The following is a 24,007-nucleotide window of genomic DNA, read 5'->3' as shown; positions in this document are numbered from 1 at the left end:
GCTTTAAGCCATAGGATGAGTTCTGAGGAGTTTGCCATTCCAGGGGTCTAGTTGGGTTCCCAACTCCGCATTGGAACACAATCCAGCTAGATTCCTGTACTTACCGGTTGAGAGGCGGTACAGCTCAACGGTAAAGATACTGGGTCAAGACCGGGTTCAAACCCAGTACTAACTCACTCTTACTTGTTATGTGACCTTGGACAAGAGTCTTCATCTGCAAAATGGGAGGAATCATCGATTTTGTTGTGAAGATTAAGTGACTTAATGTATTTAAACCACTTAAGAGAGTGACTGGCACACCGTAAGCTATTGTTTTTATGCTCAGACTGTGTCATCCCTTGGGCCTGTGAACCTGTTTTAATCAGTTGACTTTGAATTTGAAACAGGAATTAGTGATTGGAGATGGGAGGGCAGAAAAAACAATAGGAGATGCATGTCACTGCTGTGCCCCCTTTACAAAATACTTCTGGAATTTTGCCAGTAAATTGTCAGAATCTGTCCCCCATCCGCTGTCCTTGGCTTGTTAATGAGCTCTCGGGTCTTTCCACATAGATTGTGAGTTCAGTCCTTCCAGCCATTCAGGTGTCATTTTAATTAGATCCAGGAGGTTTATTCGGCCCATGGATCTTTGGCTTGGGGGGGCACATTTTTTTTTATCTTTTTACAACAAGACAAAATGTTATGGCAGAAAGCAATCCACTGCCATCCCGGATTACAACCAAAGAAACATCTGCCTTCAAGTTTACTGCAAGTACGAAATTCTACTCCATCATTCCCAAACAGACCGTTTCCTAAAGGAAAACAAACAAACAAACAAACAAACCACAGAAAAGGAAAATCAGTCTTCACGAGGCTGAGAAACATTCTGGGCCTGTCTGCTTCCTGGTGCATGGCCGGTTGTTGTGGGGTTTACCTCCTGAACATCATTCTCTCACCTCTTATCCCATCTCAGCGAGGTGGCTGAGTTTAGGGCCAACCAGAACGGTTTGGGGGGAAATAGGAATTTGGGTGGCTGCACAGTGATGTGTGTGTCATGAAATTTACTTCCCTCTCTCAGGCTTTGGTGGAGCTTCAGGCCATAGCAACAGGTGAGCAGGGCAAGAGCTGGAGACCACTCACCTACATCCCTAACCTGGGCCCCCCGCCCCCCGCCCCATGTTGGTGTCCCCCTGCCGGGATTATACCCGTAGGGTTGTTAAGGGCCTTGATCCTTGGGAAACCCGGCTGTCATGTCCAATTCCTTACCCACCATCTTACCTGAAGGCAGTGAGATCACCAGGAAGAAGAGGAACCCGGGAAGATAGAGACCCATGGTGGTGGAGGAGGGTGTGGACCTGGAACTGTGGGGGTGGCTGCTGGGAGCCTCCTTTATCGAGCTGGCCTGGGCTGGGTGGGGCTGGACACTGGCCTTGCTCTTTCTGGAGGGGCAGACTCGGGAGGTCACAGGCCTCTGCAGGGTTCGAGGAGGAAGAGCACTGGGCTGATCAGTGCTGCTGGAGCAGAGGAAGGCACCCAGCGAAGGCCAGAAGGTTTCCTACCTGCAGGACAGGACCAAAGACCAGGATCCTTGAGCCCAGGCCCGAACACTTTCCCCTCTCAATTCAAATGTCATTTGATACAAAAACGGCAGGAAAAGCATCTGCTTTGTGTCTCCTTTCCTCTGGAGTCCCACCAAGAGCACAGGAGCCCGGAGAAGTGATGTTATAAAACACAGGCTCAATTTAAGACTGAACAGAATATAAGTGAGAACTTCCTGCTGTGTTCCAAGAAACAGAGCGTCTCAAGGTCAGCTGTTGCTCTGACCGAGAGACGTGCTCAGAAATAGAGGAAAAGCGACAGCTCCCGTTTCTGGTGGCCGATTTATTTACCTGGCTGGAGGCGGATGCTGCAAAAAAGTTCCCAGAAAAGTTCACAGATGGACTTCTTCTTCCAAATGGCTGGCATGAAATGTTGGCTAGGATTTGGGGACTTTGAAGAGGCTCCCTTTTTGGAGTTGCTGGATTGGAACCCTCCTCTGGTCTCTCACAAGAAGAGCCAGTTCAGTGCTGTGTGCAAGGTTGGATGCCCAGTGTCGCAGTGGAGCCAGGCAGTGCTTCCCTGCAGCTATAAAGACCCGGCTCTGTGGAAGGGTCATTAGGTCACTACCCCTGGGGTAGTGATGGATGAGTGAGAGTGGAGAAGGCACTAACTTTGGTTCTGTTCTGCCCCTTGAGGCAGGCTTGTACCCAAGTGGCCAATGACTGTAGGAGTCTGAGTCCGTAATGTGGCAGGAGAGCACAGTTTTGTTGGTTACGCTCTGTTGGCAGGCTCAGACCCTCAGATAGATTATTAAGCATCTCTGAGCCTCAGGTTCCTCTTCTCAAAAAGTGCATTGCAAGAGTTTTTTGAGGATGAAATGGGATAAAGCTTACAAAATGCTTTGCACTCATGTCAGTATACATTAGGGTACTCGTTATTGTTATTAATATTAAATTCCACCACTATAGCTGTGTTCCTTTCTCCTTTATGGACCCTCCCCAAATACCTTGTTAGTGAAGGCAAAATATTGCTGAGAGAGTTTTGTCCTGGGTTCCAGCGATGCTTACAGAGCTGAGGGCGCGTCTGTGGGTGGGAATGGGAGTGGGGCAGAGACAGTGGATTAGTGGAGTGGAAGTAGGTCAGTGCTGGGTGGGGGCTGGGAATTCCCTTGCAGGAGACCCTGCGTGGGACAGACGGTCCCTGCCCATAAAGTTCAGATCTTATCCCAACCATCTGCTAATAGGCGTGGCACAGGCTCAGGCCGCCCCATCCGTTTAGAGTTGGAGAAATCAGGGCTCACAGAGAAAGGGTGCACGCCGTGGTGGTGCTGGGTCAAGGATTCGGGTCTCTTGATTCTCGATTCAGAACTCTGTCCTCCTTATAGTTGAAGTTGTTCAATCACGTACTAGGGAATATGGGAAGCCTGAACCTAACATTTTCTAAATACATCTGTGCCCCCTGCTAGACAATTCTGGAAAAGCAGATCGGTATGTGGTCAGGACAGGCCCTTTCCTTCACGCCCACGTGTGTCCTTGTCAATGAGTCACTGACCTCACCTTGTGGCAGGTGCTTGTCCTGATGGTGCTGAGTGTGCCCCACTCCTGCCCGAGGTCCTGTTGGGAAAAGTCTCCAGGGAACTAAAATCTGCTCCCTTTCCTCCCTTTGGTGTTGCTCTGTTGATGTTTTCTTCCTTTATCTTCAGTTGGCTAGAATTCTCGTGCTCTTTCTCGTGCACATCTAGTGAATTACCATGTTGGAGGAGGAGGACCCTTCTCTACCCTTTCCACAGTCATTCACCAGCCAGGATTTTCCCGAGTGCAGTGACTTCTCCGCTTGTTTTTCCTCATGTGCAAATTTATTTTTTTCATGGCTTCTGCTTTTAAACTTTTAAAATAAATCCTTGCTGAAAGATGACATTTAATATGTATAAATAAAAATAAGCAAATCCTATCCATAGCTTAGCAATGTCACGTGACGCAAACACTGTGTCAACGCCACTCAGATCGAGACAACTGAACTTCCCCAGCACCAGAAGGCCTGGGTGTGCGCTGGGCAGTCACTGCTGGCTTCCTCCCCGTAAGGGAACCGCTGCTTTGACTTGGAGATTCCTCACACGTCCGCTCCATTTTATGGTTCCCTTCTAAATTGATCAACACTTATGTGCACACATGGAAGTAACATTCACTGGGTGTGGGGCAGGTGGCAGGGAGAGGAGGGGGTGGGTATGTTCACACCTAATGGGTGCGGTGTGCACCGTCTGGGGGATGGACATGTTTGAAGCTCTGACTTGGGCGGGGCAAAGGCAATATACGTAACCTAAACATTTGTACTCATGTAATATTCTGAAAAAAAAAAAGTAGTAATAAGTTTTGAAATCAGGAAAAAAATACATCTAATCCATATTCAGTTATTGTTTACACAAGCCAAAAAAATTACTTAACAGTGTAGTTTAATTTGCCTGTTTTTGGCCTACATAGAAATGGCAGCACAAATGCATTATTAGTGGCTGGCTTCCCTTCCTTCATTCTGTTCTTAAGATGTATCTGCATTTTTTCTGTGTAGCATTTGTTAGATTTTATTGCAGCATATGGACTACTTTAAGTATTTATTACTGTTGACAAGTATTTGAGTTTTTTTTTCTTAGCGATTACCGAGAGTGCGGCTGTGGATATTCTTGTACTTACTTTCTGTGCACACGGGCAGAAGACAGGTATGTTCTGCAGGGTAGATACCTTGGAATGAAATAACTAAGTCACAGGGCGTGCATAACTTCAATTTATCGAAATGCCAAACTGTGTACCCAAGTGGTTTTGCTAATTTGTATACTCATCAGCAATGTTTAAGAATCTTTGGTTACTCCACGTTCTTGGCACTGTTTGGTATTGTCAGACCTATAAACTTCAGACATTTGGTAGTTATTCAGTGGTAGCTGTTGACCCAGGTTAATGACTTAGTCAAAAGTCTCAATCCATGGAGGTTTATTAAGCCAAGATTTTGAAGATGCACCCAGGAAAAACATGAACCGCAGACAAGCTGTGGCTGGTTTTCTGAAGCGGAAATTGGAACCTTCAGCAATTTAAAGGCAACAGAGAGAAGGAAAAAGGTGGGGCGTGGGAGGGTGATGAGGTAGCAGTTACAATCTTGTGAGGCCCAAGAAATCTACATTTTATGTAAAATAAGGGCGTGAAGGAAGCATCAGTTATGTAGATGTCCCTGGGGAGGTGGATGAATATCTGATCCTGTCTTGTCTCCAGCTCTGTTACCTGTGAGATAAACGTGTCATTCGTCATTAATGTGGGATCCAACAGGCCTTAGTTTTAGGTGCTGGACACAGGAGCAACTTGCATGTCCTTGCTTATGGGACGTCAGCAAGGACTTTCCTTAATGAGTGACCTGTGGGGCCAGCTCTTCACAGGCGCCTGAGCTTTTACCTTCTCTTTTGCACAAGGAGTTGGGGGGGTGGCCCTGAGACTTGATTTTCTATTTACATATCTCATTGCAGATTAATTTGAGGTCTCTGATTAAAAATAACGTGGAGTATCTTTTTGTGTATTTATTAGTCATTTGTATTTCCTCTTTTGGTAAGTGCCTATTCAAGTTTTTAGCCGTTTTTTTTTTTTTCTATTGGTTTGTCCATCAAAAATAGCTCGCAGATGTTCCTTACATTTTCCTTATACAAACCCTTTGCTAGTTCTACGTGCAGCAAATATGTTCTCCCAGTGTGTCTTGCCATCCTACTTTCTTAATGTATCTGTGGTGGCCTCAATGATGTCCACATCCCCATCTGCAGAACCTGTGAGTGTGTTACCTGACATGACAAAAGAGACTTAAATTAAGGATCTGGAGATGTAGAGATTGGCCTTGCTGATCTGAGTGGGTGCGATGTGATTACAAAGGTCCTTGTAAGAGGAAGGCGGGAGGGAAGGAGGGTGACAATGGAGCAGGGGTGAGAGTGGAGGGGAGGGAGGGGAGATAATAAGAGAAAGAGAGAAAGATAGATTTGAAGAGGCTACACCACTGGCTTTGAAGACGGAGGACTGCAGGCAGCCTCCGGCAGGTGCGACAAGCAGGGAAATGGATTTTTTTTTTCCCTACAGCCTCCAGAATACAGCTCTGCTGACCCATGGTGGATTTCCAACCTCCAGAACTGTAAGATAATAAATACGTCTTAGGCCACTAGATATCTGGTAATTTGTTACAACAGGAATAGGAAACTAACACAGTATCTTTCCATTAACACGTGTTCTCTTAATTGTCTGGGCCTTGCTTATGAATCTTTCCCTACTCCCAGGTTAGGAAACTATTTCCTATATTATTTTTATTTATTTAGTATTATTATTTTTTGCCTTTCACATTTAGCTCTAATGACCTGTGATGATTTTTGTGTACGGTATAAAGTAGGGATTCTATTGAATCTTTTTCCATATGGAAATGCCATTGTTTCAACACCAAAAATTACTGAAAAGGTTGTTGCTTCTCCACCATCTTGATGTGCCACCTTTGTTTTAAACAGAGGCTCCATGTATGTGTGAGTCTCATGCTGGGAACCTTAGTCTGTCCCACTGCTCTGTTTGTCTCTATGTGCACTAATGCCACACCGTAACTGCTATAGCTCGATCCTGGGTTTAACACGCTTTTAAATAAGATGTGTCTATCCATCTATCTCTCTGTCTCATCTATGTATCCTCTCTATATCAGTATTCTATCAATCAGTCATCATCATTATTAAGTTAAATCCATACTTTACTCAGGTTTCCTTATGTTTTACCTAGTGTCCTCTTTCTGTTCCAGGGTCCCATCCAGTGTATCTCACAGTTAGTTGTCATGTATCTTTCGGTTCCCCTTGGCTGTGACAGTTTCTCAGATTTTCTCTGCTTTTGATGACTTTGACCATTTTGCAGAGTGCTGGTCCTTTATGTTCTAGGGTGTCCTCTGTTGGAATTTGGTGTTTCTCTCGTGAATACACTGGGGTTATGGGTTTGGGGAGGAAGTGCCATTTCCGTCCTACGCTGTTAAGGGTACATGCTGTGGGTGTGAGTTATCCCTGGTGATCTGAGGTTGTGTTTGTCAGGTTTCTCCACCTCGAAGTTCCTCTCCCACTCCCTTCCACATTGTCGTCTTCGTAGGCTCAGCACAGCCCACGTTTAAGGAGTGGGGACTTATGCTCCCCGTCTTGGAGGATGGAGTAGCTACATAAATTGTTTGAAATTCCTCTGCTTAGAGCTTTGTCTCTTTGCTACCATTGATCAATCAATTCACTTGCATCAGTATAGGCTCATGAATAATTATTTTATACTTCGAGTTCTCATCCAATACTGCTCTATTTATTGTGTTGCTCAAATGATTCCAGCTTTAACCATTGGGAAGTCTTTTTTTTTTTTTTTTTTTTTTTTAATTTTTCAGCACCCTGCAACACTGTCAGGAAAGTCTTTCAGTTGGCTCTTGTGTTATACTCTTAGTAGTTTTTTTTTTTTTTAAGGGCTTTTCTTACTTTCTGGCACTATAAAATGCTCTAGACTCATCTTGTATATTTCTGTCCTAAGGATCCCTGTTCCTTTCAGTGGAGACTGGCGTTAGAAGACAAGGGCTTGGCACCAGGTGTGCTCCTTGCTAGTGGGGTGTCATTTCTTTTAGACTTTCTCAGCCGACAGAGAAGGAAAATATATGTGCGTATGCTAACCATACAGATGCCCATATCGGTAATGTTTTCTGCATGTCAACGTCTGTACCCATACTAAGATAAACATGAGTTCATATGGGTATCTCCAAGTTTAATTTATTGTCACTTTGGTCATCCTAGCCTCCTCCCATTGCTTATCCGTAAATCCCCACCCTAAGAGCAAGAAACCTAGCTCCCACCACCTGCAATCCACTTACTGAATTGTTCAGTTCCAATATACAATTTTAAATTTTCTGAGAAACCTCAAGACTGTTTTCCCTAATGGCTGAGGTGTGAGGAGAGATGTATAAAAAAGAACAGGAGGGATTTGGCAAGCTAGTGCTTTCCTGATGCACAAGGTCGTCTTTTTTTTTTTTTTTTTCCTTCAAAAAGGCTTGCAGACTGTGAGCCCCCCTGTCAACTTCCTCCCTTCTCCAGCACTCCCTTAGCCTCCTCTTCCCAGGCTTTGATGGAATAAATGAAAATCTACTTCTTCTAGCAGACACACAGCTTTTTAATTGGAAAAATGTCAGATAGGAATCAAATATAGATGCTCAAAAAATATCCTTCCCAGGAGTATTTTCTGGGGGTCCTGCCTTGCTGAGGCTCCCCAAGGGACTCCAGTGATTGCTTAGTAATGTGTCTCTCTTTCAACAACAGAATCACTATGCTGTTAGCCTTGATTCTTCTCTTTTGTGACGTATACCCTGCTGAATGCCTGCCTTCATGGACTGCATGGTGTTTGGTATACTCATGTTATAATGAACACATTACCCAAAATAAAGTTGGAGAGATTTTGTTTCCTAGAGGCCAGTGAAAATCCCTGGGATCTATTCCCTCATCCCACTAATCCCAGAAGATACCAGTGGGCACAAAGGGCTCCTATGCCTTAACATCTCTGGTTAATCTCAGGGGCTTAGGAGACTGGGAGTGGAGAGGGGTAATGTCAGGGGCTCTGGGCAGGAGCTCCAAGTTTCGTAACAGAGCATAGTGACATGACACAGGTGGCTTCAGGATGACTCACTGCATTTTCCCAGGTAGCCCTATACCCAGACTTCTCCTAGAGAATAGTCAGCTTGAAGAGTTCAGTCCTGGGGAAGGTCTAGGACACATTCCCAAGGCCTTGCTTGTCTTATTTTCTTATCCCATTAGCTGGCATCACTGAAGTCAAAAGGCAATGCAGAGTCAGTGCAAGGAGGTAGCTTCTCATGTCTGATGTGGGGATCCCAGAGCCTAGAATTTCCAGGAGGCCATGGGGGCCCCTCCCTCACTGAGCTGGGGTGGGTGATTGGGGCTGCAGTGTCATTTCGTTCTGCCCTATACAGCTGATGGGAGAACCCAGAAATGTCAGAGGGTGAGAGTAAAAGTGATTTCCTATATTGCTTCCTGCCCCTTAAAACTGGGAAACTTCAGCCCAGAGGAGTAAAGAGCCTGAACACACTCCTTGGTTGCTGACAAAGCTGCTCTGACTTCTGGTCCTTCTCAGGACTGATCCAGAACTCCCCACTCTTTCACAGTGTTCCTCTAACCGTGTACTCGGATAGAACTCAGAGTGAGGGTTAAGATTATTATGTCAGTCTCCGTGAGACCCTACAGGCTGTGAGAAGTGACTTCAGACCAAAACCCAAGCCCAGACCCAAGAGGGAAGAATACAACTGGTCACACATAACAGATATTCAGGCACAAGATCAATAAAGAAATCACTCTTTGTACCTGGGAAATTTCAGAGAGGGAAATAAGGTCTGGTTGTCCCAAGTGATCAAGAAATACACCTGCCTGGAAGGGGCTGTGTAACCAGGTGAATCAGTTTATTACCCTCGGTGAGATTTGATTGTGTTCAGGGTCTTAGGACATTCTGTGAGAGGAGATGGCTTGGAACCAATTTGCGGGCACACACAGGGCAGAAAGACCTCAGCCCCTGCTTTCAAGATTGAATGCCCTGGCGCCATTGGGACTGTGCCCAAAAGTCCTCAGGGCTGGTTTGCGTTCTTCCTTGGCTTCTGCCACATTGTCTATGGGACGTGATTCATTCCTTTGGGCATTTCAGTATCTTCCCCTTCCTCAAATTTCTTACCACAAGTGTAACAAGCAAGGCTGTCCTTACCTCCGTGGAATCCTGGGGATGACCGAGGGTTGCACAGGACAATTCCTCAATGCTGGTTACAAATCTGGCATGTGACAAATATTTAGCCTTATTTGTACCTGTGAGCAGATCCTCAGCTCCCTCTTCCCCTGCACAGCCCTAGAGAAGGTCTAGGATACATTCCCAAGGCCCTGCTTATCTTAAACTTATCCCTTTAGCCGGAATCACTAAAGTCAGAAGGCAGAGCAGAGTCAGTGCAAGGAGGTAGCCTCTTATGTCTGATGCGGGGATCCCAGAGCTTAACATTTCTAGGAGGTGATGGGGACCCCTCTCTCACTGAGCTGGGGTGGGTGATTGGGGCTGCAGTGTCGCTTCATTCTGCCCTATAGAGCTGATAGGAGAACCCAGGGAAGTTAGTTATCTGCAATAAGTAAATCTGCAATAAGTAAGACACAGACCAAAAGGCTACGATCACTATGGATGTGGGGGAGAGGTCCAGAGATCAGGAGAAGGGCGGGAGATTTAGTTCAGTTCACTGTGACCAACATTTGTGGTACACTACTTTATGGTAGACCCTGTGCTGGGTTCCAGGGATGTAGAGAATAGAGAAGATTCTTTCTTTCACAGTCACCTGGAGCAGAGAGAGACTGTAAGTCTATAATTTTAATATAAAGAGGTAAGAACTAGGATAGTTTTGTGTACAGGATTCTGTGGAGCACCAAACTGAGCTTTGGAGAAAGCAGGAAGAGATTCCTGGAGATGACGCTCCAGGGTAGAATCTTTAAGGGTAAGTAGGAGTTATCTAGAAGTCCAGGAAAGAGGGATCACAGGGATATTCAGTGGATCCACAGAAGCAAAGGCACAGAGGCACAGACGTCACTGAAATATTCTTATGTTAGCTTCTTTGTAGCAAGGGAACTTTGTGGAGCCCCTTGTACCCTGTTAGGGGATAGAAATAGTTGGAGTATTCTATGCTCGTAATTACATTGGCAAAGGTCTGGCTAGAGAATAATGGTTTTTTTTTTTTATTAATATGGGTTTGAAGTCCACATATCCTACATTGATCTTCCTTGGTTTGTGTTATAGTTAATTTTGAGGCTTATCTGGTAGATAGAGTACATTTCCATATATTTTGTCATTCTTAAAGACAGAGGGCTCTTCACCGTGTCCAACAATTTGTTGGTCATAGAGTGCTGTGGAATTCAGATGGTCTCCTCCCAGGCTGAAACGATCTAAGTATTTCCTAAAAAAGAATTCAAGTAATTATCTTAAAGAAGTTCAATGAGATGCAAGAAAACAGAGCTACACAACTAAAAAATGCATGAACAAAGTGAGAGGTTTACTACAGAAATAGAAATCATAAAACATAAACAACAATCCTGGAACCAAGGAATATAATAATAGAACTGAGAAATTCAGTAGAGAGCTTCGATAGCAGACTCAATCATTCAAAAGAAAAAATTAGCAAACTCAAAACCAAGTCATTTGAAATTAGCCATTTAGGCTGGGTGCAGTGGCTCATGCCTATAATCTTAGTACTCTGGGAGGCTGAGGCAGGAGGATCACTTGTGCTCAGGAGTTCAAGACCAGCCTGAACAAGAGTGAGAACCTGTCTCTACTAAAAATAGAAAAAATTAGCTGGGCATGTTTGTGTGTGCCTGTAGTCCCAGCTACTCGAGAGGCTGAGGCAAGAGGATTGCTGGAGCCTAGGAGTTTGACGTTGCTGTGAGCTAGGCTGACACCATGGCACTCTAGCCCATACAACAGAGTGAGACTGTCTTAAAAAAAAAAGAAAAGAAAAGAAAAGAAATTAGCCATTTAAAGAGGAAAAAAGAAGAAGAGTGAAGAGAGCACAGGGAACCTATAGGCCACCACTGAATGTATGAACATACAAATTGTAGAAGTCTCAGAAGAAGAAAAGGGGGCAGAAAACTTATTTAAAGAAATACTGACTGAAAACTTCACAAATTCTGGGAAGGATGTGGATATCTAATTTACTGAAGTTCAAGAATTCCAAGCTCCAAGCAAGATCAACCCAAAGAAGATTACTCTGAGGCACATTATACTCAAATTGTCAAAAGTCAAAGGCAAAGATAATTTTGAAAGCAACAAGAGAAAAGAAACTCATCAAAAACAAAGGAATCCCCAAAGACCATTCCTACTTCTCATTTGATGACTAAAAGACAAGCTTATCAAAAATAATAATGACTACAGCAATTTGTTAAAAGATAGGCAATATAAAAATATGTAAATTGAGACAACCAAAAGTCAAAATATGGAGGGTAGGTGGAGTTAAATTGTAGAATTTTTTAGTTTTTCATTTGTTTGTTTCTATTTTTTGTAGTAAAAGATAAGTTGTCATCTGTTTAAAATAACTTGTTATATCTGTAAGATGTTTTTTATAAGCCTCATGGTAACCACAAGGCAAAAACCTATAATAGATACATTAAAAATAAAAATTAACAAATCAAAACATAAAACCAAAGAAAGTTACTTAACCACAAAAGGAAAAAGAAAGAAGGAAAAAAGGAAGGAAGGAAAGAAGGAAGGAAGAAAGGATGGAAGGAGTTACAAAACAACCAAAACAAGTAACAAAATGACAGTAGTAAGTCCATGCCTATTAATAACAACACGGAGTGTAAATGGACTCAATTCTCCAATTAAAAGACATAGAGTGGCTGAATGGGTGAATAAAACAAGAACCAATTGTATGCTGCCTACAAGAAACCCACTTTACCTATAAAGACAGATATATATATATATAGAGAGAGAGAGAGAGAGAGAGACTGAAAATGAAGAGATGGAAAAAGATATTCCATGCAAATGGAGACCAAAAAAGAGCAGGAGTAGCCATATTTATACAAAATAAAATAGACTACAAGTCAAAGAATTTAAAAAGAGATGAAAAATGTTACCATAGAATAATAAAGGGATCAAATCAGCAAGATGATATAACAATCATAAATATACATACATTCAACACTGAATCACCCAAATATATAAAGCAAATATTAATAGATCTAAAGGGAGAGCCAGACTGGTATATAATAATAGTAAGTGACTTCCACATCCCACTCTCAGTAATGGGAGTTTTCCAGGACAGAAAAACAAGGAAACAGAGTTAAACTATACACTAGACCAAATGGACCTAGCTGACATTTACAGAACATTTTACCCAACTGCCACAGAATACACATTCTTCTCACCAGCACATGGAACATTCTCCAGAATAGACCATATTTTAGGCCCCAAAGGAAGTCTCAACAAATTCAAAAAAGTCAAAATCATATCAAGTACCTTTTCTGAAGACAATGGAATAAAATTAGAAATATATAAAAAGAAGAACCTTGGAAACGACACACTTAGAAATTAAACAACATGTTCCTGAATGATCAATGGGTCAATGAAAAAATTTAGAAACAAATTAAAAATACAAACCTGGAAGGATAATGCAAAAAAGGAAAAATATAGAGCAATATCATTATATTATTTAAGTAACCGCAAATAACTTTCTATTAAGGACTTTAGTATAGTCCTTTCCTTTTTAAAACTAAGCTGGAATTATTTAAGTCGATTTTCAATGCCATTCTGAAAGTATACATATATAGAAAATTAGTACTGAAAACCCTTTGTCAACTATATCAGGCAGTCTTATACTTCTCCGTACACTATATGCATTTGTGAAATGGATGTAAAACGAGGATGCAAAGGCACCTACACAGCATCCTACCAGGGCCTAGATTAGGGCTGCTACGCATTGTGAATTCAGTTGCTAGCACACAAGTGGCACCCAGGAAGTGTGCCTTAATGGTGAGATGCCATGTTCAAACACCTGTCGCTGATTGGACAGCTCAGTGGAGCAAGCAGATGTTCTTGTTCTGAAAGGTTCACTAGCCATGCAGCTCCCCATCTCTCCAAAGCTACACAGGGAGTGCCTCGCCCTTGCATCTCAGCTGCGTCTTTGCTTATGGGTATGGCCATGAGGAGCGTGCTCTTGGTCCTTGTGGTCCTTGTCTTGCTCTCCTGTGTTCCACCAGGTAAAACAGAAGCCCCTCCCTGTAGAATTAGGAACAGCGAAGGAAAAGGGGGTGTGAGAAAAAAGCAGGGCTTGGACAAAGGAAGCTGAAAGAGGGAGGAACGTGAGCAGAGGTGGACACTCTGGGCTGTTCTAGGGAATGGAGAAAAGATGCTAAGGACACACGATAGAAGATGGCTTCTTCCGAGAAGAAACCAGTTCTAGATTTTGGTCTGTGGAGTCTGTGAAAGTTGACAGGAAGGTTGGAGTGATGGTCTTGGCAGAAGTGGGGCAGAGCAAAAAGATGATACCTTTAGAGGACACGGAGGACTTGGGCTGAGAGGGAGGCTGTTCCTTGAGGATTCTTAGAACTTGCCTTCCCAAGTTGGCCACCCATGTTATTTTTCACTCATTTAGAAGCCAAGGCAGATATTTTGCTAAGCAGAATCCACAAACAGGGCTCATTGCTGAGATGTATTAAATTAACTTATAGCATAATGATATCCTATGGATAATCAGTTTGAGGGGTCAGAATTGATGTTCTCTGGACAGAAAGAAGCAACTTGGTAACACAGAGAAGCGTCCATTTAAGTCATTAAAGTAGAGGTTCTCAAAATTGCTTGTGGTTTTCTGGGGTCTGCAGAAAGCTCCCACCTTTTGCTTCAAACCTTCATATTTAAAATGTATCACTCAAGGGCCTGGTATGAAGGATTTAAAAGACAGATATAGATGAAGATCATGTCGAGACTATTGCTGCTGTTCTGGCTGGCAGGACCTCTGGATATTTTGCACTGTCTCCACACTGGACCCCTCTGCTCCCAGAAAGGTGCCCCAGAGCTAGCAAGCACATGGCAGGAAAGGTTGCTTTCTAATGGCCCTTGGTCATACCACATTGATTATTTTCATGCATTAATTATTTTCACACCACAAAGGCCCAACACATGGTTTCATGGGGGCAATGGGGTGGAGACGGTGATAGGCTTAGCATGCAAGGATGGGTGATCAGTGGGTGACTCGGGGACATCCGTCACCTCTTGAACCACCTTCCTTCTTCCTCCCCCCCACCCCCGACTTGGTGTCCAGAGGCACCTAGGTTTTAAGGTCTAGGAAAATCACTAGCAAGAGATCTAGGTATATGTTTCAGGTATTTCAAACCATTTCATGCTCATTATCCCATAGGATGCTCTTAAGTACTCTGCAATTAAGCACCTGACAAAAAGTCATGCAGAATGTTATTGGGAGAATACTGGGCTAGAACCGTAGGCTTCTGAAATTCCAGTTCGGTGATCTTTTCTTTTCCTTCATGCTGGTGCTTTGATAGTCACAAGCTACCTTGAATAGCTATTCCAGACCCTGCTTGTCTCCTGATATGGGGCCCCTGCAGATTCCTGGGACTCTTCCAGTGTCTGAATGTTCTTTCTATAGCAAATAGTTCGAAGGTGAATCTGTTGCACCCCAGTAATGGCACATAGTTGATGAGTGATTTGTGTAGCTGTGGATTCATGTCATGGCTTATAATAAAGCCTCTGGAAAATAAGGTAAGAGCAGGTGAAAAGGGAGCTTCTAGCCATAAAATGTCTTGGCTATCTTAGGTCATGTCCAATTTACCATTGAAAAATTAAGAGTATGGCTTTAAGTCTCATTTCTCCCTGGCAACGTGACACTGCAGGACACTAACAGTGCATTTTCCTCTGTTTCCATTGGCAGTTAGAAGTGGACCCAATATATACATAAGAAGAATCTTTGCTTCATGTTGGCGATTGCAAGGTTCTTGCCGGAAAAAGTGTTCGAAAGGAGAAGAGTATCATATTTTGTGTGATACCTCATATTTGTGCTGCATAGATAAAAAGTATTTACCGATACTGGTTGGGAAATAGCTGTGATTATCTGAAATCTCGGGCTGTTTTGTCTTTATTGCCTCTCCTATGGAAGTACTCTCCTAATTAAACTCCTTGTGTTCAGTGTTCTGTCTTCTTATTAATTTATTACTCATCCAAACTCTCAAGAACTTTTTTGAAGTATAGCATACAATTAGAAAAAAATGTACAAATCCTAAGTGAGCATCTTGATGCATTGCACAAATCTATTGCACCTGTATAAGCAGCAAGTAGATCAGGAAGAGAAAATTACAACATCCCGGACACTACCAGTCACTATGCCACACAGGATAATTCCTAGCCCATTTTTTTTTTATTTCAATAGATTTAGGTGGTACAAGTGGTTTTCTGTTACATATATGTATTGTATGGTGGTGAAGTCTGGCCTTTTAGTGTACACACGACCTGAATAGCGTACATTGTACTCAATAGGTAGTTCTTCATCCCTTACCCCCCTCACCATCTCCCCTTCTGAGGGTCCAATGTCCTTTATACCACTTTGTAGGACCATGTGTACCCATAGCTTAGCTCCCACTTATATGTGATGACACTTATTGGTTTTTTGTTCCTGACTTATTTCATTTAGGATAATGGTCTCCAGTTCCATTCAAGGTGTTGCAAAAGACATTATTCTATTCTTTTTTTATGGCTGAGTAGTTTTCCATGGGGGGTGTGTGTGTGTGTGTGTCTATCACATTTTCTTTATCCACTCTTCATTTGATGGGTCCTTAGGTTGATTCTGTATCTTTGCAATTGTGAATTGTCTTAGCCCAACTTTTAATAGGAAGGTTCTGGCATCTGTTTTTGAACTTGATATAAATGGAATCATAAAGTAGGTATTTCTTCATGTCTGGCTTCTTCTACTCTACATTATTTTAGTGATATTTATTCATCTGTTTCATTTAATTGTCGTTTATAATTCTCAGTGGTATACTGTATTACGTGGGGGAAGATATCACAACTTATTTGAATATTCTAGTGATCATAGCTGTAGTTTCCAGTGTTGGGCTCTTGTAAATAGTGCTATGGTGAACATTCTTGTACGTGTTTTTTTTTGAAGCATATAGGTAGGTATTTCTGTGGGTATATACCTAGGAGTGAAATTGCTAGGTCACAGACTATGCATATATTCAGTTTTATTAGATAAATTGTCTAATTTATCTAGACAGTTGTCTTCCAAGCTGGTTGTACTAGTTTATACTCCCAACTACAGTGCTGAGAGTTCTTGTTGCTTTACCTCCTCATCCAAAACTAGTAATTTCTGCCTTTTTTTCCCCATTCTAGGGAATATATAAAGATGAACTATGGTGGTTTAATTTGTGCTTTACTGATGACTAATGTGGCTGAGCACCTTTTCAGAGATGTCCATTGGCCACTTGGCTACTCTTATTTGTGATGTGCCTGCTTGAGACTTTCATCCATTTTTCTATTGGGTTGTCTAATTTTGTCTACTTGGGAACCTACTAAGGAATACTTACTTGACATTGAAAACAATGAAAGAAAAGTCATATTAAAAATATTTAAGTTGAAATATTGAGTATGTTACAGTTTACAATGCGTGGTTAAAGAAATTTTGTACTGTTTTGTATGACCAGGCCATAAACATGTTTCTACTCTTATGTATTATTAAAATTTCTCATCATAAGCAAGGTAAAATATTTAAGTTAATAAAGATTCAGCCCCTTTCTTCTTTTGAATAGGTTTCAGGAAGAATAAGGCAGGGAGAGAGAAGTGCTGCTCCCAATATGACAAGAAGAAGAAGAATAGATTTGCTTTTGATTGGCGCACTCCTGGGAAGTGACGCCATCAAAGTCTGGAGCTTTAAACAAACACCAGCTGCTGTGATGGGTGAAATATCCATCCTGTGCAGATTACATCCTGAGACCTGACTCAACTCTTTTGACTCTTCCAAGGAAGGGACAAAGGTGATTATACACATAGCCGAGTCATGTTCTCTATTTGATTTATTTCTGCTCTGATCTTTATTATTTCCTTCCTTCTGCCAACTTTGGACTTAGTTTGGTCTTCATTTTCTAGTTCCTTGAGGTGTAAAGTTAGGTTGTTTATTTGAGATCTTTCTTCTTTTTCAACGGAGGCATTTATTGCTATAAACTTCCCTCTTAGAACTGCTTTTGCTGCATCCTTGTGTTTTCCTGTTACACCTTCATAAGGTTGGCTGGTAAGGAAAACAATGAGTCCAAATGGATTTAGATAGTTTATTAGTAACACATATAGAGAAACATGATCAGCATGTTGTTAGCTTCTCGACCCATCGGGTGACACCCAACCAGTGGGGTCAGATGATGGGCAGCCGCGGTGGTGGTCACTTTGTGTCTGAGGATCCAACATGAAACCCCGGCCGAGCAGTCTTATGGCCTATAGCTGAACCTTAGGAACTGACGTGGAAAGTGCCATTGCTCAACTGACACTAGGGAGGTGGATGAGGAGTTCCTGTGACAGCACATCACAAGGGGGCCTCTCTCCTTCTGTTTCAAGAAGAACTTCAGGGTCAGCAGGAGAGATGTGCAAGGTAGTCTGAAGGCCAGGGCAGATCTGCTCCTCTGCAGATGGGAGGTTCATAGAAAAGATAAATGGGGAGCTGAAGGTTTGGTGGGGCAGGAAGATGTTTCTGTTGAAGCCTCTCTAAACAATTAATATATCCTGTCTATGATTAGAGGGAGAAATAGGCACTGAGGAGGGCATTGGATAGTATTTTGAAGGGAGAAAATGTATTCTAAGTTGTTTTCATGAAAAGCCTAGCTCTTTTTAAGAAGCCTACATACAGCTCAGCTCTTCAAATTTGAGATTGTAAGATTCTGGTGCCTTATAAAAAATACTGAAAACCAACAGTTGTGGATACATCACAGTGTCACCGTATGATCTGAATTCCTGGCTTGGTGGAAGATGGGAGGGTTGAGGGCCTTCAGGCTCGGTGGCACCCAGGAGCCCCTCGAGTCAGGGTGGAGGATTGCCCGTGATGCAGCACTCCAGCTGAAACGGGCAGTAGGCAACTAACATTTCACTGCCGTAGCACTCAAGTCTGCAGATGCCGCCTTGGTAGCATTCCTTGTACATTTCTGATGACAATAGATTTAAACCTGGGAGGAAAGTGAATGGAAAGATAATTCACTACAGGTCCTTTTTGACTATCGAATGACTAGGCCTTCGATTTTTATCCAATTGGATTCCAAGGGGACTTGGTCAGAAGGATTCTGTAATTGAAAAAAAAAAAAATGAACTAGTGCTATAGGCTGAATTGTGTCACCTCAAAATTTGTATGCTGAAACCCTAACCTCAGTGTGACTATGTTTGGGCAAAGGGCCTTTAGGAGGTAATTTAAGTCAAACAAGGTCATAAAGGTGGAACCCCAAGAGGATAATCTGTAACACTTTCGGGAAGATGAAATACAAGGGTGTATGCAACGAGACGAGAAATTCCTATGGAAATGACATGCTGTGGGAACTATAAGGCAGTCAGGGGGATATGGTAGACCAGATGGGGTCGCTGACGGTCTGGGGGCCATAAAAGCTTTGCCGTAAACCACAGGGGAGCTGGTCCCATCCACAGCTTCAAGAGGCCTGGGACCTGCGCGTCCTTAAATTTGGGTCACGTGGCTCACTTAGCCCTGAGGCTTATGCTCACGCAGCACGAGCATCGGGACTCAGTCAGTAATGTCAGATGAAGAGAATATTCAAGATGAGACTTTGAAAATCAGAAAGAACATGGTCAAGCTAGAGGACAAGGCCGGTCGTGTCTCCCTGGCTGCTGCCTCATCAGATCAGCCATTTCTCCTATCGCAGAAAGCTCAGTAATTCCCTGAAACAAGCGGGTCCAAATCTGTTTCTCATGTAACTATGGGTTCCGTAAACAATACATTAACTGTAAGCAATTTGGTATATTAGAAAGCTTAGCAAATTGTCTTATCCCTATCTGCTGGTTTTGACTATTATAGCCAGACATGTTCTTGAACTAGAGATAGAACCACGGTGGCAAAACAGGACAGGTATTAGTAATGAAAATATAATGACAGTTGTCACGAGCCCGGTACTTTTCACATTATGTATAGGCCTGTTCTGTGCATTATCCCATTTAATCCTTGCAAGACTCTTTATTTCCATTTTGTAAATGAGGCAACTAAGGCTCAGAGAGGCTCAGGCCTCTGCCCTAAGTTGTACAGCTCACAGGCTGGATAACCAAGATTCAAGCTTAGCTCTTGCTGACGTCAAAGCTGGTGGATGCTTTTTCTACTTTGCAAATTAAAAGGTCCATGGCGGGAGTACATTTATAGGGTTGTTTAGTGGCATTGTTATTCCCGATGAAGCATCTCTACCCCAGGAAGATTCCCATTTACCTGCCATTACTGGATCTGAAAGGAAGAGAAAGGCAATCGCAACCAGGAGAGGTTTCATGGCTGGGAGGAGCGTCTGTTGAGGAGGCTGCTGGCAGGGTCTGAGACTGGCCACCAGGCAACAGACAGCAGGGGAGGTTGAGCATACCCTCCTGTGTGCACCTCTCAGGTCAGGGGCAAGCCCTGCTTGAGGTAGACACGCTACACTGAACACCCCTGAGGCAGCTGTAAACCTGACAGCCCTTTCCTGTTTGACAGCCTTTTCCATCCACAAAGGCGCTGCTCCCTGACCTGGGCTTTCCAAAAGTATTCATGGAGCCCTGAGAACCATATGCTTTTTCTCTTTTAAATGAATAAAATTAAATTGTGTTCAGTTTTTATTTTACAACAAAAGTTAAAATGCTAATTTTAGAAAATTTGTAAAATATTAACAAGGATAAGGAAGGAAAAGTTACACTTGAACCTTCTCTCTCAGAGACAACGTGTGCATTTCTTAGAGTTTCATCTATGCCTAGTTTGTTGTTTAATATTTCATTTTGCATAGTTATAAACTTAATATCCTTGTAATTAGGTATCTTTCTTTTGTAACTTGATATATACTACATATCAGTGTCTCTATAAACTCTTCGTAAATAGTAATTCTAAATGCACAAAATTTCATCAAGGTCATCCTTAAATAATTGTCACTGTTTTGTAAAAACATCTTTAATGAAGTATAAATGACATACAGTAAACAATAGAAAATATTTTAAAAGCATACAATTTGATACATCTTGACATATGTATAGTTTTGTGAAACCATCATCACATTCAAGATAATGAATATATCCATGCCCCGCCCAACATTTCTTCATGACTTCTGTAATATTTCCCTCCTGAGCCACCTCCTTCACCCCGCATTCTCCAGGCAACCACTTTTTATGCGGGACACTATAGATTAGTTTGTATTTTCTTGAAATTTTATGTGAATGAAATCATACATTATGTACTCTTTCTTGTTGGGTTTCTTTCACTCAGCATAATTATTTGAGATTCATCCATTCTATAACATGTATCAATTGTGCATTGTTTGTCATCACTGAGAACTGTTGTATGGATATACATCGATGTGTTTATCCAATCACCCAGTGATGGGACATTTGATTGTTTCCAGTTTTTGGCTAATTTCCCTCTTGGCTAAAATTTCCTCCTGTTGGAGGTGGTCCTGAGTGAGTAGCAACCTAAATGCAAGCACTCATTTTGAAGGAACTGTCAGCCTTTGGTCTTGCAAGCTAAAGCCTCCTTCAGTTAGGAAAAGGAAAACTTCAGAGTCTTGGCTTTCAGAAGGACCTCATGTGCAGACCATCTCGAGGAAAGTGGGGCCCATTATAAAGGGCACAATTTGTACTTCATTTTTACAATTACGACATTGTTTGGTGGGCTGCTTTGTTTATACATGTTTCTTACATTAGCAGTTGAGCTCTTACAAGGCAAGAGTTCTGTGTAAGTCACATTTGTAATCCTTAGTGCTGGACATCTTCTGTTCGCCCTTTACACCCGCCCTCCTGCCTTCCCTACCCTGCTCTCTAAAAGTACAGTTTGGCCTCTTAGCTGCCTCTCCCCCCACCCACCAGCAAATGCTTCTAAATAAAATCATCTTGATGTCAGAGCTTAACTCTGAGAGTTGTTCTTCTTTTTGAATTAACTATCAATTGCTCTGTAGCAAGGTAGCCCCAAAATTTAGCAGCTTAAAACACTAAACATTTATTATTTCATGGATTTTTGGGGTCGAGGGAATCTGGATTAAGTGGGTGCCTCAGCCTCAAGGTCTCTCACAGGGCTGCAGTCAAGATGTGGGCTGGGTCTTCCATTTCGTCTGCAAACTTGACCAGGGGAGGATTTGCTTCCAACCTCACTCGCATGCTTGTTGGCAAGACTCGGTCCTTTGTGAGCCATTGGACTAAGGTCTGTATTTGCTCACTGTTGGCTGGAGGCCTCCTGCACATCCCAACCGAGTTTACCTTTGCACACGGCAGACCACAGCATGGCAGCTGGCTTCTATCAGTGCCATGGAAGAGAGCAAGAAGGGGTGAGCATGACAGAAGTCAATGTCTTTTTGTAATCTAATCTTGAAGATGACGTCCCATCACTCTCGCTATACTCTGTCCATTAGACGTGAGTCACTGTGTTGGGCTCCACTCCAGGGGAGAGGGTTACATACTGGCATAAATCCCAAGAGACAGAGATCACTGGAAGCCCTCCTAGGAGCTAACTATGCTGCGCCTGGATTTTGTTTGGGAAATTTCTCACTGATTTTTTAGATCTCCATTGCTTTTAAAAACATTTTAAAACATTTCATCTTCTTTTTTTTTTTTTCCTGTTTTCGAAAGTCCAAAAACTTAGTTCATCATTACTGTATTCTAAACATCGTGTACTTCTTGCCCTCAACAACAGAGAAGGAAACAGCCGGCTTCTGCCTTTCCAAAGACTATGTTTTCACGGAGTACTGGAAGGAACTCTTGTATTCAGATTTTATGACATATTTTGGAGAATGCAGGTGAATTAAGACCATGGTTCAGTCCCTAAACCATGTCTTGAATAAAGGAGAGGCAGAGAGAGAATTGCAGGGTGAAGGACGGAGGACAGAGGACAGCTTATATGGTGATGGGTCACTATTTTTTTTTATCTGCAATCCTGGGATTCAGATAATGGGAGGAAAATGGGAGTGGTACTGGGGGACAGAAGCTCTGGGTAGAATCTAAGAGCGCAGGGCACCTGTGTTTCCCCAGCATGGAAAGGGGGCAGCAGAACTAACTGTGGCTCAGAGCAGCATGAAAGTGGCGAAAGCCATGAATATTCCCATCTGATGACCTAGAATGATGCATGAGTAGCAGAACCGTCCAGTGCACCAAAGAAGGAGCCTCACCCAAAGAGTTTTAAAAATTTTATTAAAAGTAAGCATGGGAGGCAATTCAGCAGCTGTACCTAGGCTAGTGACTGAAGGCCAGGTGAAAATGAGGATGTTTTAGTAATGTGAATATAATCCATGCTCTTCCAGATACCTCCTCACTGCTTAACTCCTCCGAGCTTTAAAGTAACTTGGAGAAGATGTGATGAACTCTGGACTGGCTAAGTTTAAGTTTCTGTGACCAAGAGGAATAAGGTTCATAATAGGAACTATCAATTTATAGAAAAATAAAGTTATACTTTTGTAAATGTGCCTAGTGAACTGATACTCATATCTCTCACATGATACATCTCTTTACTGATTCTCCTCCCACTCTCAACCTAACTTTCTCTTCTGGCCTCTCTAGTTTACTGAGATAAACTAAAGCTATCTCTTTTTCAGGTTGGAAATCTCAGCACCGTCTTTCATGCCCCCTCAGTATATCGAATGGCCAATACATCTTCTGAAATCCTACTTCTGAAATCCACCCTGCATCTCTTCTTTCTTTTCAGACCTCACTACTGGTGTTCCAGTCTTAGATTACTGGAGTAGGATAATGTTCTCGTAATAGATTGTGTTTATATAAAATTGTATATCTCCTAAGCACAGAAATATACCTTATTTTCAAAACCACGTGAAATTTTAACAAATATATAAACTATATCTTAGAACCCAAGGAATGATTCAATAAATTTCAAAAAGCAATAGGGTGGAACAAGTTCTCTGGCTCCGTGAAGTTATGGCTAACATTTACAGAGTGCTTACAATAGGGTCAAGTGCTGTCTAAGAACGTTACATATACTAACTCATCTAATCCTCACAATACCACAATGTAGATACTATTGTTATCCCATTTTATAGATAAGGAAACTGGGATAGAGAGAGAATAAATAACTTGCCCAAGGTCAAACCGTTACTAAGTGGTGGGGCTGGGATGTAGTACTCCAGGTGAAACAACAATGTGGTTGTGGAAGTAAACTAAAGAAGTGAAAATGTGTAAAAATGCGCACATGAAAGTAGAGTGTAAGCATTTATAAAATTAATGTTTATTATAACCTGACCATCTAAACATGCATTTGTTATGAATTTTCTTTCATCCATCATATTAATTGTTCTTAGACAAGAGAGTTTAAGACATTTTTAGTTTTTTTTTTTCTTCTGAAGTCCGAAGAAGATAGAGTTAGACTTTTCACCACTTATAGTTTTTCTTATTTTCCACACTCTTCATTCTGCAGCAGATGCGGCAATCATCGCAGTATCTAACTGAATATTCATTGGTATTGCACTTCATTCTACAAGCATGGCGTCCTGGAGGACAGGCGGCATTAAAATGTGCGCTTCTGCCTTTGAAAAGAGAAGACAAATTATATTATACAATGTTACTTATTTTTTAATGTCTAAAACATTTCATAATAAATTAAAAATAACAGCGATAGTTCGCCCCCCCCCCCAAAAAAAAGAAACAACAACAAAAAACAATGCGGGAGAGAAAGTAGAGATATTAAATACAGACAAATGAAAATTTTTTCTGTACACAGAGCAGATAAATGGGCAGTAGCTGGGAAGGAACAGAGTTTTTAA

At 42.2% G+C, this 24,007-nt stretch overlaps 3 protein-coding genes across 3 annotated transcripts; 1 reads left to right on the top strand and 2 right to left on the bottom strand.

Annotated features, from left to right (window-relative positions):
- Positions 1-609: 609 nt before the first annotated feature.
- On the bottom strand, positions 610-1,312 carry DEFB136 (defensin beta 136). The gene is made up of 2 exons (XM_069484781.1): positions 1,258-1,312; positions 610-791 (listed from the first exon to the last, which is right to left on the bottom strand). The coding sequence occupies exons 1-2, from the start codon at positions 1,310-1,312 to the stop codon at positions 610-612; spliced, it is 237 nt and encodes a 78-aa protein (XP_069340882.1).
- Positions 1,313-13,233: 11,921 nt separating this feature from the next.
- DEFB135 (defensin beta 135) lies at positions 13,234-15,152 on the top strand. The gene is made up of 2 exons (XM_069484803.1): positions 13,234-13,297; positions 14,983-15,152. The coding sequence occupies exons 1-2, from the start codon at positions 13,234-13,236 to the stop codon at positions 15,150-15,152; spliced, it is 234 nt and encodes a 77-aa protein (XP_069340904.1).
- A 2,955-nt stretch (positions 15,153-18,107) lies between these two features.
- Positions 18,108-19,561, bottom strand: DEFB134 (defensin beta 134). The gene is made up of 2 exons (XM_069485037.1): positions 19,504-19,561; positions 18,108-18,250 (listed from the first exon to the last, which is right to left on the bottom strand). Exons 1-2 carry the CDS (start codon positions 19,559-19,561, stop codon positions 18,108-18,110), a joined length of 201 nt encoding a protein of 66 aa, XP_069341138.1.
- Positions 19,562-24,007: the final 4,446 nt, after the last annotated feature.

This window comes from Eulemur rufifrons, chromosome 12 (genome assembly GCF_041146395.1).
Source record: "Eulemur rufifrons isolate Redbay chromosome 12, OSU_ERuf_1, whole genome shotgun sequence".
Classification (NCBI taxonomy): domain Eukaryota; kingdom Metazoa; phylum Chordata; class Mammalia; order Primates; family Lemuridae; genus Eulemur; species Eulemur rufifrons.
The sequence above is the reverse complement of the archived record's forward strand: the minus strand, read 5'-3'. Positions and strand labels throughout refer to the sequence as shown.

Bases quoted from the DNA above. Each gene is read 5' to 3' on its own strand.
- DEFB135 (XM_069484803.1), top strand. From the start codon at position 13,234: ATGGCCATGAGGAGCGTGCTCTTGGTCCTTGTGGTCCTTGTCTTGCTC. The intron at 13,298-14,982 runs GTAAAACAGAAG...TTCCATTGGCAG, and splicing joins GCTCTCCTGTGTTCCACCAG to TTAGAAGTGGACCCAATATA.
- DEFB134 (XM_069485037.1), bottom strand. From the start codon at position 19,561: ATGAAACCTCTCCTGGTTGCGATTGCCTTTCTCTTCCTTTCAGATCCA. The intron at 18,251-19,503 runs GTAAATGGGAAT...CTTTCCTCCCAG, and splicing joins TTCAGATCCAGTAATGGCAG to GTTTAAATCTATTGTCATCA.
- DEFB136 (XM_069484781.1), bottom strand. From the start codon at position 1,312: ATGGGTCTCTATCTTCCCGGGTTCCTCTTCTTCCTGGTGATCTCACTG. The intron at 792-1,257 runs GTAAGATGGTGG...GTTTTCCTTTAG, and splicing joins GGTGATCTCACTGCCTTCAG to GAAACGGTCTGTTTGGGAAT.